General features: G+C 31.0%; 2 protein-coding genes across 4 annotated transcripts; both read right to left on the bottom strand.

Annotated features, from left to right (window-relative positions):
- Positions 8,516-9,938, bottom strand: LOC107617076 (heavy metal-associated isoprenylated plant protein 28-like). Its single transcript, XM_016318895.2, has 3 exons — positions 9,649-9,938; positions 9,468-9,546; positions 8,516-9,354 (listed from the first exon to the last, which is right to left on the bottom strand). The coding sequence occupies exons 1-3, from the start codon at positions 9,670-9,672 to the stop codon at positions 8,711-8,713; spliced, it is 747 nt and encodes a 248-aa protein (XP_016174381.1). The 5' UTR covers positions 9,673-9,938; the 3' UTR covers positions 8,516-8,710.
- Positions 18,833-20,003, bottom strand: LOC107616597 (preprotein translocase subunit SECE1). 3 transcript variants are annotated; one of them, XM_016318549.2, is made up of 2 exons: positions 19,398-20,003; positions 18,833-19,109 (listed from the first exon to the last, which is right to left on the bottom strand). In XM_016318549.2, exon 1 carries the CDS (start codon positions 19,934-19,936, stop codon positions 19,430-19,432), a length of 507 nt encoding a protein of 168 aa, XP_016174035.1. In that variant the 5' UTR covers positions 19,937-20,003; the 3' UTR covers positions 18,833-19,109; positions 19,398-19,429. The 3 variants fall into 3 exon arrangements, with proteins under 3 accessions (XP_016174035.1, XP_020967124.1, XP_016174036.1); XM_021111465.1 differs by having other exon boundaries at positions 18,833-19,070; XM_016318550.2 differs by having other exon boundaries at positions 18,867-19,100.

The following is a 20,477-nucleotide window of genomic DNA, read 5'->3' as shown; positions in this document are numbered from 1 at the left end:
TTAAATAAATATAATAAATCATAAATAACTTATTATGTTAATTTTTAAAAATTCAAAGTCTTATATTTAGTATGTTGAAACAAAATTTTTTATTAGTTACAAAAAATTTTTGAATTTTGTGACAAATAAATAACTTGTTATAAAAATATTGTATTTTGTGACAAATTAATTTTTTGTTACAAAATATTTAGAGCTTTTGAAATAAATAGATATTTTGTTACAAAATATTTTGAATTTTTGCAACAATATAATCTTTTGTTACAAAACATTATAACATTTTGTAACAAAACAACAATTCGATACGAAAGTCAACATAATTTGTAATAAAAGAAATCAAGTTGTTACAAAATATTGAAATATTTTGTAACAAATTTTCTTATTGTTACAAATTATTCTTATTTTGTAACAATAACTAATTATTGTTACAAAAAAAACTATAATTTGTAACAATTTTAAATTTGATACAAATTTTTTGTTACAAATGTTCAATTTTCTTGTAGTGAATCTTTGCGTTTATACCGAATTTCGGCTAGGTAAACTCTTGTTCTTTCTCCTTTTCTTTTTCTTTTAAAAATATAGTAGCCCTGATAAATCTTTACTCTCCTCCATGTATAGAGAACTCCTCTTAAAGCACCCATGGAGCATGCCTAAGGAGTTAAGGAGTTTTGAGCTCACAGTGGTTGAATTTCGACGTTTTGCAACACTTTAGGCCCAAAAACGAAACTCACCACCACCAGCTGTGTTTCTGTCCTTGTATGCATGTTTTCTAATGTGAGAAAGGTTTACTAACAGAATTACATAAGAGGTAAGGGTTAGTATTAGTTAGAGTATAGTTGTGCTTGTTTTCGATGCTTATATAAGCCACTTTGTGGTGAATTTGTGCTTGTTTTGAATTTTTAGAAATTTTGTGAGTTACCACTATTTTGGATTGCTAAATATGTGTAAAATATTGTTATATTGCCTCTGAATTTTGTGTGAAAACAGCCGAAAACATGGAAGCGCTTGGGGTTTAAGTTCCAAGCTTTAAACATCGCAAAAAGCAAAGAAAAACATAAGAACTGCACCTCTGAAATTTCCAGTCACTAAAAGCATGAAAATCATGGTAGAAAAGAGTTAAAGAATAGTTTCAAAAGTAGTTTTAATCTTATGGAACGAAGATGGAAAGGTAAAAAAGGTGTTATGGTCATTTTTGGATAAAAAGAGAGTTAAAAATGTAATTTAAATGAAAAATAAGTAAAATTCTGAATTTAGTATCATTAGGAATAAAATAGTAATTATATAAATTATTTGAGTCAAGATTATAACTAGAAAAAAATTTCGGGTCTAAATAAAAGTTTTCGTAAAAGTTAGAAGTAAAACGGTAAAAAGTAGTAACTAAAATAAGTAAATAAATTAATAAAGGGTAAATTTGGTTTTAGGTCCCTTAGGGTGAAAATTGGCATTTAATAAAATTATTAGGAATAATTTTAATCATAGGCAACTATTAGGATTAATCCGGTAAAATTTTGATGCTAAATAAGGTTAAACAGTAAAAACTAGAGTACTTAAGGGCATATTAGTTATTTCAGGCATAAAGTCATATTAAACATGAATAATTAACTTAATCAAAGAGAAAATGTATATTAGAAAAAATATGAAGATACAATGGTAAAATAATAACATTAAGGTTGAAAGCGTCATTAAAAACCTAATGAAAACGGTGAAGAGAAAAGTTAAATAAAAAGGACAAAATGGTAAAATGTGACAAGGTTGAGACATTTTAAGAAAAAGCCGGGCACAAGTTTCTATAAAAGATGGGAGGAGAAGTCCCTTAGAAATAAATTTTGTTGAGATGTGTCGCGGAAGAAGAAACTATAAACCCCCAAGGTGCTAAGAAGTACCTGGCAGAGCGGACTTCCATCCCGCCTGGCCAGAGACTATATGAACGTGGGGACACCCGCCATATGGACTGCTATTCACTGGGAGCACCTTGTATTTTTTGGGCCATTCTTTATTAGTGCCGCGATTGTATTTCGGGCACCGATGCACGACCGACCCAGTGGAGTAGCCATATCCGGACTTGGGTTGGGTAACGTCAGGCTGCGGGTAGCCAATCGACGCATGAGCTCATGACCTGCGTAGGACCAGACATGCATCATATCTGCGTATGTGACTGTTATACTGTTATATACTTGTGATTGTATCTGTATGATTGATTATTGTTTTGGCCTTGTAAACGATTAGACTTAGGTTGCGGACCCCCTTAGGTTTTTCGTATAGTACCCTACTGGGAACCATAGGTTCTCACCCCCTTTTTTCCATGTCCATAAATGGGGACCGGCGTGATCTTCTTTGAGTACCCAGCGTACAACAGATACGTGGACCCCGCGATGGGGAGCGCGGTGGGGTAGTTCACGTACACGCACCTACTATCTTCCCAACTGTCCTTTCTCTCACCAAAACCTAAGGTTTCTGTTCCGTCAGGAGTTTGACTCCAACATGCCTTATGATACACTACTATCTGAGCTTCACTCTGGCAGAGGCTAGTATCCTTTTCTGCCTTACCCTCTGAATATGGCAGAGCCAATACCGGAGTCTCCGATCATTGGCATATCCGAGTATCCACCATGGTTTAACCCCGAAGAGGATCAATTAGTTCCTGACATACCTATGCTTGACGCTCCACCACCATCACCTATAGCCGAGCCAGGATTCGACGGGTCAGGGGTTTCTGAAAGCTCTGGTTCTGCACTTTCAATCGAGTTTAGCTCAAAGGCGTGGATTGATTAGATGATGGCAGATCTATACTCTAACTCTTTTGAGACTGGAGAAGAGGACTCTACAGAGGATGCGAGCAGCAGCAACATCACCAGCGCGTCAGAATGATTCCCTCGCTTCAGTATATTGTGACAGCAATTTCTGGAAATCCAATATCAGCAGCAGCAGTAGTAGTAGTAGTAATGGTAGTAGTCTTAATAATAGTGGTCCTCGCCCTCGCTCTTGAATAGTCTTTTAGAAGGCTAGCTCTTTCCATTTATTTAATAATGTAGATCGAGTCCCAGTCTAAGGTGGCTTTTGTGAGCCGGGGTCTGTAAGCATTAAAGATGGAGTATGTACATATTATAGTAAGTAATTAAGTATGAACTTGGGTTTTGTGATAAATTAAGCTTCCGGGCGTTTCATGTGTGATATGAGTATGCTATGATATGCTTTTTTTTCTGTTTCCTGTATTAACTGCTTAATTTATACTTATTCCAATATGTGCGACTAGATACACGATTCTCGACTAGCGCTACAAGCTCATATGTATACACTTAATATACGGTCTAAAGTATCTACAATAAGCTAAATCGTAGCGCCTGGCTGCTAGCCTTGGTCATGACGGGCTAGAAGTTAGGTCGTTACATTCAACATATCTGAATATTTATTATAGAATATTACGTTTTTATTATTTCAATTCTCTTATCACTTATAAATACCCTTCTATATTGTATCATTCTACACAACTTGAATACTCATAAACTTTTTTCCTATTGCTCCCTCTCCCCCCTTCTAACACGGTATCAGAACCAAAGTATCCTCCTTGAAGAAGATAAGTTGATTTTCTTCTAGTGAAATTACCATACTTTTCGTATTTTTCTTCCATGCCATTTTTTTCTTCTCTTTTGTCAATGCTTTGATGCTTTTCTTCCGTCTGCGCTTCCTTCCGACAGTTCCGTCTATACTTCCTTCCGACAGTTCCGTCTGCACTTTCTTCAGGCAGTTCCATCTGCACCGGTTCTATCAGTTTATGCTTTTTTTTATTTAGTTGTTTCAAATAAGTTTCAAACTCAAGTTGTTACTTGAGTTTGAGAGGGGAGATGTTAGATTATAATTAGGATCAATTAGAATTATTTAGCATATCTGAATATTTATTATAAGATATTACATCTTTATTATTTCGATTCTACTAGCACCTATAAATACCCTTCTATATTGTATCATTCTACACAACTTGAATACACAAAACCTTTTCTCCATTGCTCTCTCTTACCTTTTCTAATAATAATAAATACAATTTAATTTAATTAGAAGTTCATTATTTTATAGTCTTCTATATATATAAATATGACAAAATAAAATTGTAAAAATAATCTTTTTATCACTTTGGATATTTTAGCTCTTTGTTTTCTCTTTACGTGTAATTTTGTTGTGCGTTAACTTTGTTTATTTAATGATGAAATATACTCATGCTAATTCTATCATATAATAGTTTATTTTTCTCCTATGTATTTTGATTTGTATAGTTACTATTGATGTTGCTGTTTTCGTTTTCTTGAATTGTTCTTTATTTTTTTTATGACTTGATAATTTAAATAAAAAAAAAGCAAAAAAGAAAAAAAAAACGATGGCCAAAGGCAGAGATTAAAAACCTAAAGCAGCAACATCATTCCTCAACATTATTATTAATAATATGATCTTTATTATTTCTTTCTAACATTCTTTAATATGAACTTCATTTCTTTTTCTTTATTATTATTAATGCTTTTATTATTTTTTCTCTAATTATAAATCTCCTTATAATAATTCTTTGATAGAATATTTTTTTGATCTAATAGAATTTTTTTCTATCTTTTGTCAAAAATAATTTATATTACGAAAAAAAAGAAGATACAAATTAAATTTTAAAATCCAAATTTAAATAAGATGTGCAAAAGATAACTATTGAATTCATTTGATCAGATTTAAACTCTTTGTATTATTGTCATTAAAAAATTCAAATACTATTATAAAATTTTAGATTTTTTTATCATATTGTTCTTAAGTTATACATTATACCGTGTATTTGAAGAGTTTTATCTTTTTTGAAATAATTGTGATATTATATATTTTTTTAGATACAAAGAGATAATGAAGTTGAAGTGAGTAACAAAATTAATTATATAATAAGATACAAATTTTTAGAATTTCTAACACAATTGATAAATTTTTAGTTTTAAAATAAATTTTTACTTTATTTTTTTATCTTTTATTTGATTTTTTTATAATTTTTTCCTGATTTTGCTATGTGTTTATTCCCATAAATCTTGCTAAATTGAATAAGGTACTGTATATCTTCTTTTTATTCTTCTTTTATATACACATAAAAAATTTATTAAATTATTTCTCTTCCATCTAATAATTTTGTTTCTCTTCTATTTATATTTTGTTCCTTCAATATTTTATTGGTTCTTATTTTTTAAAATTTTACTTTAATTTATGTATTTATTTTTATTACACCTAACATTTTTTATTTATGTGTAATATACATTCTTATACATGTTATAGAAATATGATTTGATTCCATTAACTTACCAATTTTTTTTGAAAAATCTAAAACTAAAGCACAAAAATATATTTATAGATGTTTTACTTTTTAACTAAAACATATAATATTTTTTGTCATATTTGTTGAAATCCTAAGTTAAATATGAATATTGATTTTTGAAATAGAATAAATATATTTTAAATTTTTTGCATCTAAAAATAATATTCTATCAATGTTAGAATTATTTAGATGGATAAGTAATAGTGAATATAGAATTATTTAGGATGGATAGAACTACATACATCTTTTTATTGAAAATATGAATTTAAAAATATTATATTCAATTCTTAATAGTCAACCTCTCATTGAACAATTGTATGTTCAAAAGATTTTTGAAGAAATAAAATAATTTTAGGTATATAATTTTTTGTAAAAATTTAATTAATTCAAGATATTTATTGTCATTGATTAAAAAAATAAATTGAAATCAAATAGCTTGGCTCTTGTGGTTCTTTGATCTTCATCAACCAAAACCTTCTGTATCCCTGGTAGGGCTGAATCACAACTCCACTGTAGAAAAAGAGTTACGGAGGCGAGTTTGATATGTTGGAGACCAAAATTCTGAAGTTATTATTTATATTTGAGGGTGACATTCATTAAATCCTAAAATTCAAATAAAATAGTATCTATGGTTTTAATCTCATTTATCCAAATAAAAAATAATAATGACTTATTTAATTCAACACTTACGACAATAAATTTTTTTAAAATTTAATTAATTCAAGATATTTATTGTCGCTGATTAAAAAAGTAAATTAAAATAATAATTTAATATTTCTATACTCTTAAAATATTATTTATTTATTTTTCTAGCATTCTCTATTATCCAATGATCACATTAATATAATTTAATTCAATAAAATTATTTATCATCATTTGATTGAATAAAAATTCTATTTTATCTGAAAATTTTAGGATTTCTCAACCTCAAGATCATCCATGTTAAATTATTAAGAAATATAAATGAGAGCGTGAATGCTTCTCTTCATTCGATAGCATGATTAAGATAAGAGAGTTTGGCTTTTGTAGTTCTTTGATCTTCGTCAACCAAAACCTTCTGTATCCCTAATAGGGCTGAATCGCAACTCCACTGTGGGAAAAGAGCTACGGAGGCGAATTTGATGTGTTGGGGACCAAAATCTTGAAGTTATTATTTATATTTAAGTGTGACATTCATTAAACCCTAAAACTTAAATAAAATAGTATCTCTGGTTTTAATCTCATTTATCTAAATTAAAAGTAATAATGACTTATATAATTCAACATTTATGACAATAAATGAGATCACTGTTATATAAATCATTTAATATAAAATTACTTAATTTACAATTATAATTAATATGTGTATTGTCCATAAATATATTAACAAATAATAATTTCCTAACAATCTTCCATCCACTTGCGCTATATATACATATATGTTTTTATGAGATAATCAAATCTTATAAATTTTATGCGCACATCTGAATGTTATTTTCCTGATTACTTTAATAATCTGGTATGTCTCATTTATTAGTTATGAAATTACCGCAGCTTTTATCACATTAATATCGCAACGAAACCACAATGATCACTATACTAAAATACTCAACCATATAGATCAATTTTGAATGAGAAAATTCAGAAATTACATGATCTCATGCATGCCTATTTTTAACTGGTCCAACTTGAATAAAAATTTTATTTTATTCGGTGACAGACTCAGATGAAACTGCAACGGCAATTCCCGAGCTCATAGTGACGACAACCAAGTGATGAGTCTGTAGAAGAAGAAGAGAAAAACTTAACAGACTCACACACACACACACAGAGAGAGAGAGAGAGAGAGAACTCGGCAGGAGAAAGGTGGCGATGAACTCAACAGCGACGGTAATGGGATAAGCAGCGATGGCGACATGAGTTGTGAAGGAAGATGGGAGCTGTGAAGGGGTAGGCGGCGATGGGCTCAGTAACGACGATGATGGGAGCTATGAAGTTTTTTGTGAAGAAACCGAGAAGAAGAAGATTCTGGGTGAGAATGACTGGGTTTCTCTTGCATGGCTATAGAGTATGGACCGAAATTGGGAATCACTGAATCTGTGATGTGAAGTAAATCCTAATTCCTAAAAAGTGTTTATATGTATATATCCGGGGCGGGTACACCCTAAACCCGACCATGACTTATCCTGAGCAAAATATGTCCTGACTCGGGTCAAGTTATTACCCTCTCCAATCGGGTATGGACGGGTCGAGTACCCGCATATTTGGGTACTCCTGCCAAATCTAACCACGAATTGATGCTCCATTTATTAAGGGTTTACCGCTAGCCAATGGATTGCTACACACAAAGTGTTTATATGTATATATCCGGGGCGGGTACACCCTAAATCCGACCATGACTTATCCAGAGCAAAATATGTCCTGACTCGGGTCAAGTTATTACCCTCTCCAATCGGGTATGGACGGGTCGAGTACCCGCATATTTGGCTACTCCTACCAAATCTAACCACGAATTGATGCTCCATTTATTAAGAGTTTACCGCTAGCCAATGGATTGCTACACACAAGACGAGATTCTAATTCCTAATAATTGTTTAAGTAGACGAGTGAGATGATCACTCAACAAACTCAAATTGATTAAAACAAATACTAATTATTTTTAATATTTTAATATTAAAAATTCTAAAAATTTGATTTTAATTATAATTTTATAAAATATTTATAATAATAATTATATATATTTTATTTATTTATTTAATTATTTAATAAAATTTTTTATATAATTTTATGTATTATCCTCCATGACACGGAAACATACATTAATTTAATATAAAAATCATATTATTGGCCTAGTGTTGGTCAAAATTAATAATTTTGTTTATCATGGAACATTGCTCAACAAATAAAGCTAATGATAATCATCACCATCATGAATTTATCAACAACTATCATCACAAAAGAAAAGTTTTTTGAACATCGAATTCAGCATACTCCATTTCAAAACCTACTCTGATTCTATTGGATTTTGGTGTGGCCACCAACTCTAACTTAAACTTTTTTATTCGCCATTGGAGCATTTTTGTGTTGAGTGGTGACCTACATTATGATGTTCAAATGACACGACTCACCAGCAAATACTTGCCCTTCTAATAAGGGTATGTTTGATTAATTAGGAGGTTAAATAAAATGTGCTTGTATACACAAAAGAAAAAAAAAATAATAAAGATGTGTTTAAAATCTACTCCATCAGTGAGAACTGAGAAGCAACAGCACATAAAACTTGTTCTATCAAACCAAGATTACATCAAAGTATAAAACAAGGAATGAAAAGTGAAATGGCAGTGTCTAAATAATTTCCTGGACTTGACCATACATATAGCATATATGAGTATTTGACTATTGCATCTACACAGGATAGTGGTAGTTGTCTGCATAACTGGTACAGTGGAACATGGGATTCTGTTTAGCCAAAAACCTCGAGCCATATCGTGGATGCCAATAACTGGATGGGACAGGATGAACCTGCCTATAGTAACCATGGCTAGGGACTGGTCTTGTATATGCCACAGATTGGAACTGCAATGGTAATTGGTATCCCATGTATGGTTGGTACCCTAGCATCGGTTGTTGATATCCGGCGTATGGTTGGTACCCTTGCATCAGTTGTGGTTGGTACCCTGTAAATGATGGTGGTGCTGCATATTCATCAGCAAAACGTAGGTTATGTTTACAGCTACACCTTTTCTTGCTCTTTTTATCATGCCGCCGAGCCCTGTGATCTTTGTGTTTACAAGATATGTGGCCATTGTAAATATCAGTATCGGAATCTTCCCCGGAGTCACTACTCTCACAACAACAATGAGAATTTTGTGATTTCTGTCTTTGCTTAGGAGAAAAGCCACCGGTGTTGTGCATTGTTGGTTTGTCAAAGGACCAAAGTTGTGCCTTTCTTCCCATCTTCTGAAGAAGCTTGATTAGCATCACGGGACTTACATGGCCTACAACTATTACCTTCCCTTGGTTTGAATCAATGGAAATAGATTTCACTCCTAGTTATATTATTCCATTTTGAATAAATAGAGAAATATTAGGAAATCACATTGCCATAAAACCATTGCATGAAAATATGAAAGGACTGAAAAATATTGAACATCATGCTTACCCTTAAGTTGTTGCAACATGTTCTTCACATCCCTTGGGCATTCCATTGAGCATCCAAAATCAACTTTTAAGGTAAAAACCTGATGGTATAAAAACAAAGAAAGTAATAGAAGTAAAGAATAAATGATGGGGTCATGAAAAAAAAAAAAGATGGAGATTTAGATCGGTGATTAATCACTCACCGGAGTGTCATTGGAGGACTCCATTCTTGTGGAGAATTGAGATAGTACTCGTTTTTAGTAATACAAATCAAAAGAAATAGTGAGATAGCCTGTTAAAAAAGATGTAAGAAAAGATACTTCAAAGGATCCAATATATACACAAAATCTGCTTGGATCAAATTTGAAATATGTAAACTGGTCTAGTGCATATTTGACTTGGCATAATCCTGAGATTTCTCAAAAATCTTTCCCTTTCGGTGGGCAATAGACATTAAATGTTATACTGTGTGTGAATTATGTAAATCATAAGTTGTTAAAGTCACACACAAGAATATTTGTTTTCCTTATTTATTTAAAACTACCCTTATTTGTTTTCATGATTGGGAAATTTCTTAAGTAGAAAATTAAATTACAAAAAATGATATAAAAGTATGGGTAAAGTAATAAATTGGTCATCTAAGTTTGGAGTAATTTTGTTTTATTACTTAAGATTTAAAGTATCCTATTTGAATACAAAAAAAATTCATTTAGTTTCAATGTAGTACCATCGTTAAGTCAAAGTTAAATAATTAACGAAATGTCCAGAGGCACAAGTAAGAACAAGATCGATAACATGGAGAACAAGTACAAGTTCCAGAGGCATACTGTGGATGCATCAATGCATTTATTTAACATTTTTCTTAAATTTAAATGAAATATTTTTTATAGAACTAAAGAGAATGATAAATAAATGTATTGATGAATCCACGGTTGATTTTGTGCCTCTAGAGTTTGTATTTGTTCTCCTGCGTTTGTTTACAGATACAGGACACTGAGACAGGGACACTGAGACACAAAATCGTATTTGACAGAGAAGACATGAACAGAGATAATGTGTCCAGAGATACTGAATTAGTATATTTTGTGTCCATCCTGACAGGAAGGACATGGAGACACTAATAAGGGACACAACTTATTTTTCATTTTTTCTTTCATTATTCTTGTTAATTTTTCATAATTATATTTTTTATTATTATATTTTTCATCTCAAATTTTTTTAATGAAAAAAATAAAAAATTAGATTTTTATAATTTGTTCTAATTTATCACCAAACAGAATACAAGAACACAAAATTTTGTGTCTTTGTCCATCAGTGTCTTGTCCTGTCCTGTTACAGTGTCTTGTTCTGTCCTGTTCTCAGAAACAAACGTAGCCTAATCCAAATTATCGATCTTGTTCTTGTACTGTTGTTATGTAAGACATTCCGTTAATTATTTTACTTTGACCTCATGGTGGGACTACATTGAAGCCAAATGAAATTTTTTTAGATTCAAATAAAACACTTTAAATCTTAAGTACCAAAACAGAATTACGCCCAAATGTAAGGAACCAATTCAATACTTTAACCTAAAAGTATTTATTTTTTGTCAAATTAAAATTTTCATCTTTTAGATTTCTTTTTATATTTAACAAAAGAATAATTAAAACCTTTTTAATATAAATCAATTTTCATTCAAACGTAACATAACCCTTTTTCTTTAGAAGATCTTCTGAAAATTTTTTTAATCATATTTCTAGAAAATATAATAAAAGATCAATCTAGTTAAAGAAGTTTCAACAGTGGCCGAAAATGACCGTAGTGGAGAAGGCGGCTTCGAACGGTTGCAACAGCAGCAACTGTGACACGACGATGGTTGGACGGAAAAAGTGAGAGAGTGAGGGAGTACCTCGAATAAAGGAGATTGAGATTCTACTGCGTGGTAGTGCTCAAGGGGATTAGGGTTTTGAAGTAGTGAACTGAGTTAGAGATAACGGGTACCATTTTCTTTTTTTTTTTAATTAATGAATGAAACGACATCGTTTTCATCCAAAATTTGAAAATCAATCGAGTTTCAGTTCGGTTTAATCGAGCGATTTCCAATCGATTCAACGGTCCAATAACAAATTTTAAAATTGGCAATTATTCTTTTTATCCGAATCGCTTTCCTTATCTGTTTACAATTCGACTCATTCAAACCGATTTCTAGAACTTTGATAGAAACTGCAAAGCAACTTATGCTTAAAAAAGGCCTCTTTATAAGTTCCCAAATTTGTAGAAACTAAGGAGATAAAGATCAAGCTTTAAAATGTTTCTTGTACTAGAATGAGTGTAAGGATGTTTAAAAATTTCATAGAATTCCATTCTCGTGAAATTGAATTCAATTTTAGTGTTTGAAATAAAAATAATTAAATTAATTTAGATGGAATTAAATTTAATTCCATTGTTTTTTTTTAAATCAATTCCAATTTGAATAGGTTTGATTTGGAATTTCATTCCATTAGAATTTTACTTAAATTTTCAAATATTTAAAATATCCTTATAATCTAATTATTTTTTAACTTTTCTCCCCCTTTCTCAATGCCTCCCACTTTTTAATACAGAGACTCTTTTCTCATCACCTTCATTCTCTTTCCTTCTTTTTTATTTAACTTCCTTAATATAATATATACTTATTTTTTTTTGAAAAGTCTAATATGATCTAAAATAATATCCACACATATAAATTTTATCTATTTAACTAAATTAATGACACCAAGTGTTTGTCAATCTACTACTTCTGAATATTTCAAATGAAGCTATGTTATAACACTAGCAAAAAACGATTAGACCACTCAACAAGTTGATTTTTGATAATTCATATTTGTTTTTATTGTTGGTTTGTGGTTGAAATCAACCGTGAAAAAATATTTAATTTTTGTAATCAATAATAATATTTTTTAATTTAGTATTTTTAGATTCACTCAATTTTTTTTTTAAAAGAGGTGAACAAATTTTAGTTAAAAAAAAATAGTTGAAAAATATAATTTTTTTAATTATTTTATATAATTTAATAAATAAATATATTTATTATTTAAATATGATTTTATATTAATAAATAATAAAATTATCCAATATAAGACTTTAATTCATTTGATAAACACTGGAATTCAATTCAATTCTATACTATTAAGGGTTTAATTCACTAATTCAGATAAAACAGGAGGTCTAAATACAAAAATCACTTATGTATATATATGTATCTATATAAACTTTAATTCATTTGATAAACATTTCAAACACTAAAATTCAATTCAATTCTATAATTTTACTAATTTAATTTTATACCATTAAAATTTTTTAAACAAATTGTGTATGTCGTTGAGCTCCCTATAAAAACAATCTAGTACCCTATCAAAAAACCAATCTTTGTTGACCTACCATTGTAATCCATATTCGAATTTGAAAGTTAAAGTGGAAGCAGGTTATAAGTTTGTTCTTTTACCCAATTTTACACTTCACTAAACCTCTTACTTTGGATGATGTTGCAGGTGGGAATATCTTCTGGAGCAGCAACAGTTGCTGCCATGAAGATTGCAAAAAAGACAGAATATGCTGGAAAGCTTATTGTGATGAGTTTATTGTATCCCTACAATTTTTGTGAAAGTATTTAGATATCTCTATTAAAAGATTTCATTGTGTACTATAATCTTCATCCTAAGGACTTGCAATATAAGTAAATGAAACTATGGGGCCTGTTTGTTGCAACATCCTTTCTAGTAAAATACCGCATTTAAATTAGGGATGTTAAAATTTTTCGAGATGCGGGGATTTCTGCGGGGACTACCCCGAATGGAGATTTGATTGTGGAAAATTTTTTTTATGGGAATGAGGGACAAAATTTTCCCGAAGCAGGCACGGAGACCCGAGCGGGGATCCCGCCCCGTCCCCGCTATTCCCCGAAATTTATAAATTTCTTGAATTATCCTTAATAGTTTATTTCTCATATATGTTTTTTAGTCATTTCTCACACACACATATATATAGAAGAGGAATGCTAGGGGACCAGCAATTTTGATCTTTTGTAACCATCAATTGGCCATCAATAGTATTTTTAATGGTGTGAGATTAATCTAATGGTAGAAGATCACTCACTTTTATTTTGATGGTTAAATGCTGGCCAGAAAACACCAAAATTGCTGGCCCCCTAGATTTTTCCTATATAGAAACCCAAAACTCCTAATCTTTATTTGCATAACCCTTCTTCAACTCAGAGATCCCTAAGGCTGTCCATACTCCATCCAACCTCCCTGCAGCCACCCCCTCGTCACCCTTCTCACCGCATCGTCACACCTCACCATGCCATCACCCTTACCGCGTCGTAATTTCTATTTGCGGCGTTCCTTTTCGTAACTCTGTTGTCGTGTCCATTCTCCTCTCTATTGCCGCCCGCATCTTCCATCTCGTCCACTGCTTTTTCCTTTGGCTCGTCGTTGCGTCCCCCCATTGCGTTATTTCGAAAGAAGTCACCATCGTGTTATTTAGACTTTTTGTATAAAATCTTACAGTTTTTGTATAAGATAGATACTTGTAACTCTATTCATATGGAAATTAATAATTAGTTAGAACTATTATGTAGATGGGGAATGGGATCCCCGCGGGGAATGGGGCCTGTGGGGAATGAGGATGGGGAGCAATATTCCCCCACGACGGAGAATGGAGGCGGGGATGGGGAGCAAATCTGAGGGCGGGGATGGGAAGCAGGGAGGCATCCCCCGCCCCCGCCCTGCCCCTTGACATCCCTAACTTAAATCATGGTATTTTTGCTAGAAGGGATATTATGTACAGGGACGGATCTATATATTATGTAGTGAGGGCGCTAAATTTTTTGAGTAGTATATGATAATAATATTTATTTGTCCTTATCAAATTATTGAATTTGATCCCACAATAATTTTTTACTCAACTTTTGGTACTTAATAGTCAGTTCAAGAATTTCATATTAGATGTTTATTAGAATGATCAATTCTCAATTTTAATAAAATTGGTATTCTTTCTTAGAAATGAACTCAAAAGATATTATTTATCTTTTTTTTTAAAATTAATTTTAGTTTTTTCTGTAACAATTACATTAATTGAAAAAAATTTTCTAACTATAGATATCAGTGAGAGTTAGCTTTTGATTGTATGAGAAGTGAATTTCTAATAATTGTTTGGTGATTGAGGCATTTGATTGTATTGTTAAAAAAAATTATTCAGTTTTTTTAAAAAATATGAAACCTAAAAAATAGAATTATAAATTATATATTATTATTTAAATTACTATTTTAATATTTTAATTTGTAAATTATATATTTTGAAGAATAATAATATTTTATAATAATAAAATATAATTATAACAATAATTATGTTATATGTATATAAAAAATAACTATCTGTATAGAATACATATTGAAATACAAAATATATATTGAAAATGAATTAAACAATAAATATATTTATACACAAATATATAATGGTTAATGAATAATTTTATAGCTGATTTTTATGCAATATAATATTTTTATTATAAAAATTATTAGAGTTTATTTATCTTGTGTCCTAAAAACACATATTATAAGATTACAAATTGAGAATATTTTTGTTGGAAATACAAAAAATTTAAGTTTTTAATATATTTATTTTACAGTTATCAAATGAAAAAATTTAAAATATTCTACTAATAATAAATTTGTCATGTGTCTTTAAAACACATATTAACTAAATTTAAATTATTATTATTATGTTATATATATTTTGCCCTACTATCAAAATTTTTTGGATTTGTCAAGATTTTTTTTTATTCACATTTATTTAATATATGAGCTTTTACTTTGATCTGATTGATGATCATAAGAAAAACCAATTTTTTTTTAACAACAATACAAATTATATTTAAACAAGTATATTCACATAATTATTAATACGTTATACATATTTAAATAAATTCAAATACAATATGTGTCCCTGTTTAAAGAAACGAGACTCTTAAAAAAACAAAGGCAAGGGGAATAAATTCTAAACACAAAATTCTATTTGCAATAAACTCTTCTACTGATCCGTAGCTCCTCAATAAATCTTCTTAAAAATAATTATTTTTATCAAGCCTTTAAATTCTTTGAATTTTATTTTAAACGATTTAGATGTTTTTTTAAAATTAAATTTTTTAAAAGGAATTTCTTGAACATATGTAATTTGAAAACCGTAAACTTCCAAGGCTTTCACTGTGACTCTTCTATAAATCGTCCATCAAACACAAGCAAAGCACACACTATGAAGACACAAACAATTCATAAATAAATCAAATAGCAAAAAATTTACAAATAATACAATACAACAATATAAAACATACACAATCAATTCATACAAATGTATATGATCTATGTCTATTTTAGGCAGACCATAAACTTACGTATCGGTTAACTATCCGTAACCCGATGTTACTCAGACAGAAGTCCTAAATATAACTTTCCAAATGCATTAGTTTACATATGTCGTATGTCTTAAGCCACATCAGTCTCCATCGCAAACCTTAATGCTATAATTATGCTACATTTGGAAAATAGTGTACATTCATTCAAGCAGGACGAAACTTTACATTCAATCTTTCATTCAGCATTCTCAGTCATTTCATTTATTATTCACTGTCTTTCATTCATATTTGTCAAACATCTTTTTTCATTTTCAGTCATTCATTCATCAATCATTTAGAGTAAGGCTCTCATTCATCAATTTTAGGATCAAGGCATTTAGTCTATGGGCATTCAGACCCTTTTAACATTCAATTAGGGTAAAATTTTCTTTTTCATCATTTCCTGGGTTAAACCCCAAAATTAAAAGTATTAACTCTACCATCAATCAATCACAGTTAATTGTAAACCATACAAACCAATAACTTCACTTTCTCTATATCATGAGAATATTAATAAAATCAATTATTCTTCTTGAAGGAATCATTTAAACTCTATTTTTTAAATTTTCAGCAAAATTCATACATAACCTCCTTAAAATTAGACTTAGGCACCTCTTAAAGATTCTCTCTAAACCAACAATTCAACCTTTTCTCAACAATTATCAAACAATAGATCCTCAATATTAATATGCTTTATCATGATACTCATCTTTATCATTTATCAAACCAAACTTATCATATTATCAAATCATCACTATAATTTTAAACTCCATCATCATCATCCACAATCGTCTTCATCATAATCATCATATTTATCAATCTTTCCTAATTCTTTTTCTATTATAATCAGTTGCCACAATGATTCTTACGTTATTACTTTTAAAATATCTAGAAGTAGTATCAAAAATACCCCTTCAAGTTCCGTACTCAAGTCTGTTGGCGTTGGCAGCACAATTTCTTCCCTACCTTAAAAATATCAAACAATCCGAAAATCACGCAAACTTTATATCTATGCGACCGTCTCAGACCTATGAAGTACGGATACTTCGTTGAATTGCTGTGTCTCCGTATCAGACACATTTTAGACACAACACTCATTGATATTCGTCTGACACGCGTGTCTGTCGTGTCCAACCATGTCTTAATAAAAAATAAAAAATAAAAAATTCTTTCTCGGACATACTTGGACACACCTAAATATCATCACGTGTCAGACTGTCAGCGTGTCCAGCCTTATTTTTAACATGTATTCTTGAAATGAGTTTTGAAATAATATATATTATTGTTTATTAAAACAAAAAATATTTTAAATACTTTTATATAGTTAAAAAAATACATTAAAAATAATTATTTTATATTTTAATACTAATAAAATATAAAAAATTTATTGTAATTTATCTAAAAAATATTTTATATTTTATATATATGTCGTGTCCCCGTGTTTTATAAAATTTCAAAATTTGTGTGTCCGCGTATCCTGTGTCGTATTCCGTATTCGTGTCAGTGTCCGTGCATTATAGTCTCGGACTAAGGTTTCAAACAAGCTAAAAATCACAATTTTCTGATCACTCTAGCCCCAGAAATGAGGGGAAAACCGAGGCAGCACTACACCTTGTTTCCTTACAATGTTTCTAAGTATCGCGTAACAAATGTGCACTAGCCCGTTTCTTTAATATAAGTATCCTAAGGACACTAAACTTCATTTTAGTTTGGACTCACATAAATCCAAGCCTTTTAGAATTCGTTACAAATTTTGAAAGTGTTGTCCTGTTTTTTTAAAACAATATCAGAAAACCAGTGAAACAGTCCTTATTTAATAATTTACACTAAATTCTACAATTAACGAAACCAAGTAAAATTTCATACTATAACACCAGACACAACCACCTTTCACCACTTTTTGATCCCAACGCATTCTGATCTAATATGGATTTTATATGATTTTTACAAAAATGTTGTTCTGTACTTCCAAAAACTAGAAAAGACAGCACCAATATCAAATTCAAAATTTTATATAAATCCAGTTTTAATCCACTAACTCTAAAAATTGATATGGTACATGGTTCAACTAGACTTATCTAGGTTTCTTTTGCAATTGGTTCCAGATTGATATCATTCCTGATAAGATAGTTATGTACCTTGGAAGTTGGTTCTATTTCTGCATAATCCTGTTTTGAAAAACTAGTGAACACGGCTTCTTCCAAGTTGCATAATTTCACTCATTAAAACTTAGATCACCCTGAGATTTGAACTAGACATACCAGACATACAAAGCTTTTATTTGCAATTGGTTGCAACTCAATATATTCAGAATTGGGAGTTATGAACATGGAAATTTAGCTGTTTGAAAACTGAAATCTAGTTTTTACTGCATAGTGTCAGATTTCAAAAGTTCATATCTCCTAAACATAACTCCAACAATTCTTAAATTTTTTGACAACAAACTAGGTTTATAAAAGTTTTATTTAAAATTGGTTTCACACCAATTGAACTTCTAAGGTGAAAGCAGTAAATTCACGAAATTGTTGGATTCTCTGCATAATTTCTGCATAAACTGTTTTTGCATTTTAAGGAACCTAAACCCAAAATCCAATTTAGCTACTTTCAAAGACTGAAACCAAGTTTAGTAGTCATATTCTACCAATTGAAATTTGCCTCAAAAAGTCAATTTGCCCTGAATATTCCAAATTACTAGTTTTACCCATTTTTCGGATTTCTAATCCGCCAGTCCCTTTTGCACAAGCTAAGCAACTAATCTTACTTCCAAATTGATTCCAATTCTTTAAACACATTCTAATTCAATTCTAAAAGTTTTCTAAAAGTTTGAAAGAGGTTAATTGTCATTCTAACTCAATTTGACCCTCCTAGTTCCTAATTCACCATCTTTAACAACAAGACAGCAACTTAGTTCATTTACTAGCAATCAAAATCAAATCAACCAAAACATTAAACACAACACAACCACAGCCAAATTATAATCAAGAGTCAATAAAATAATCAAACCATTAGACCATTATTAACTTGTGTGCACTTATTAATTAAACTTTATAGGCAGTCATAAATTGAGAGCTCTAATTTAAAATTCATCCCTCTATCAGTTGAAACTCGTAAAAATTGTTAAATGCAACAAACCCTTTATCCTAATCCGTGGCAGCTGCAGCAACGCCGATGGCACCCAAGCAGCAGCAACATTGTTGATAATCACAGCAACAACGGCTGAAATGACATAGGATCGAATAGACGTAGCTAGTGATCCTAAAAAAACTATTGTCTGTGATTCTGCCATAAATTTTGCTTGAAAATACTTGAATAAGGAAATTTTGAATCTTGAACAATTATGTTAAGTTGTCATTTTTCATTTTTCAAAGCCTTACTTAATTGATGAAAGATAAGATAAAATCATTCTATCTATATATCAAAACTTTACATTCAGTTTCTTAATACAGGAACTAGTGTAACAAAAATGAATTCAATAACAATATAATATCATAACCCTAAACTTTAGAAGTTACATGAAGGGTTGGCAGTGATATAGCGACTCACCAAAGCAAGCATTTTGATTGGCTATGAGTGACTTAGGTGAAGAAATCCTGAACCCCTTTGCCGGCGAAAACACGGTCAGAAAGCTCAGCGAGAAGAGCATTGAGAGTGAGCAAAACGACGCTGGAACCAAAGATGACGCTGATAACAACGCTGGTGGTGCCCAGCACCTTCCCAAAGGGTGGCCACTCGATCTCCCTGATCTCTCGCCCTACTCCGCCCCAAAACTCTTCTTCTCCTTCTTTCTCTCTTCTCTCCTGCATCGCCTTCTTCAGCTCTTCGGCCACCGTCACTTCTTTCTCTTCTGCTTCTGCTTCCGCTTCCGGTTCGGAACTCTCCTGGCTTTCCTCCACCACTGGGGACACCGTATTACTCCTCTCCCGACGCCGTGAGAAAGAGAGAGTGAGGGGTTTGGGGTTGAAGGCGGCAGTGAGTGAGACTGTGAGAGTGGAAGGAGTTTGTGTTATGGTGGATAAAGGTGACTGTAACCGAGACTGCGAGTGTAAGAGTAAGCGTGAAGGAGAGTGAGCTTGCAGCGCCATTGCCTCTTCTTCTCTCTTTCTTGTGCAGTTGTGCTCGCTGATCGATGAATGATGATGGATGATTCCTGCTTCTGGATAACGGACTTCCGGGTAACGTGTCTTCTTCGTTCGGGTCAACCCGACCCCTTCCCATTTACTTGGGCCACCCATGCCCACCCAAAAATTTTTAGTAATTTGAATTACCGCAAACACAAATATTAAATTATTTTTAATAAATATAAATATAAATTATATTAATTTATGATTATGTAACATGGTTGAATATAATAAAATAGAAACTCATTTGCAGTTGTCTTTATATAAATTGTTAAATAAATGACAAACGTTAGGAATGTAAAGCATCGTATAGCAGATAAAGTTGCTCGCAAAGTGATTAGTTATTGTTTTCGGTGGTAAGTACTTTTGAAAAACTAAAGAAAAAATAATAGAGGAAAGAGAATCACACTTTTTGTTATTGTTGTTATTAGGCATGGTAATACTATCCAAATTCAAATATATTCGACCTATTTTTATTCGGTGCGAGACGAGTTTTTGGTGAGGT

The sequence above is a fragment of the Arachis ipaensis genome, chromosome B09 (genome assembly GCF_000816755.2).
Source record: "Arachis ipaensis cultivar K30076 chromosome B09, Araip1.1, whole genome shotgun sequence".
In the NCBI taxonomy this organism is placed as follows: domain Eukaryota; kingdom Viridiplantae; phylum Streptophyta; class Magnoliopsida; order Fabales; family Fabaceae; genus Arachis; species Arachis ipaensis.
The sequence above is the reverse complement of the archived record's forward strand: the minus strand, read 5'-3'. Positions and strand labels throughout refer to the sequence as shown.

Excerpts from the sequence above, each read along its gene's own strand:
- LOC107616597 (XM_016318549.2), bottom strand. The coding sequence starts at position 19,936 with ATGGCGCTGCAAGCTCACTCTCCTTCACGCTTACTCTTACACTCGCAG.
- LOC107617076 (XM_016318895.2), bottom strand. The coding sequence starts at position 9,672 with ATGGAGTCCTCCAATGACACTCCG. Across the intron at positions 9,547-9,648 it reads AGTCCTCCAATGACACTCCG|GTTTTTACCTTAAAAGTTGA; the intron begins GTGAGTGATTAA and ends TTATACCATCAG. Across the intron at positions 9,355-9,467 it reads CATGTTGCAACAACTTAAGG|GAGTGAAATCTATTTCCATT; the intron begins GTAAGCATGATG and ends TAATATAACTAG.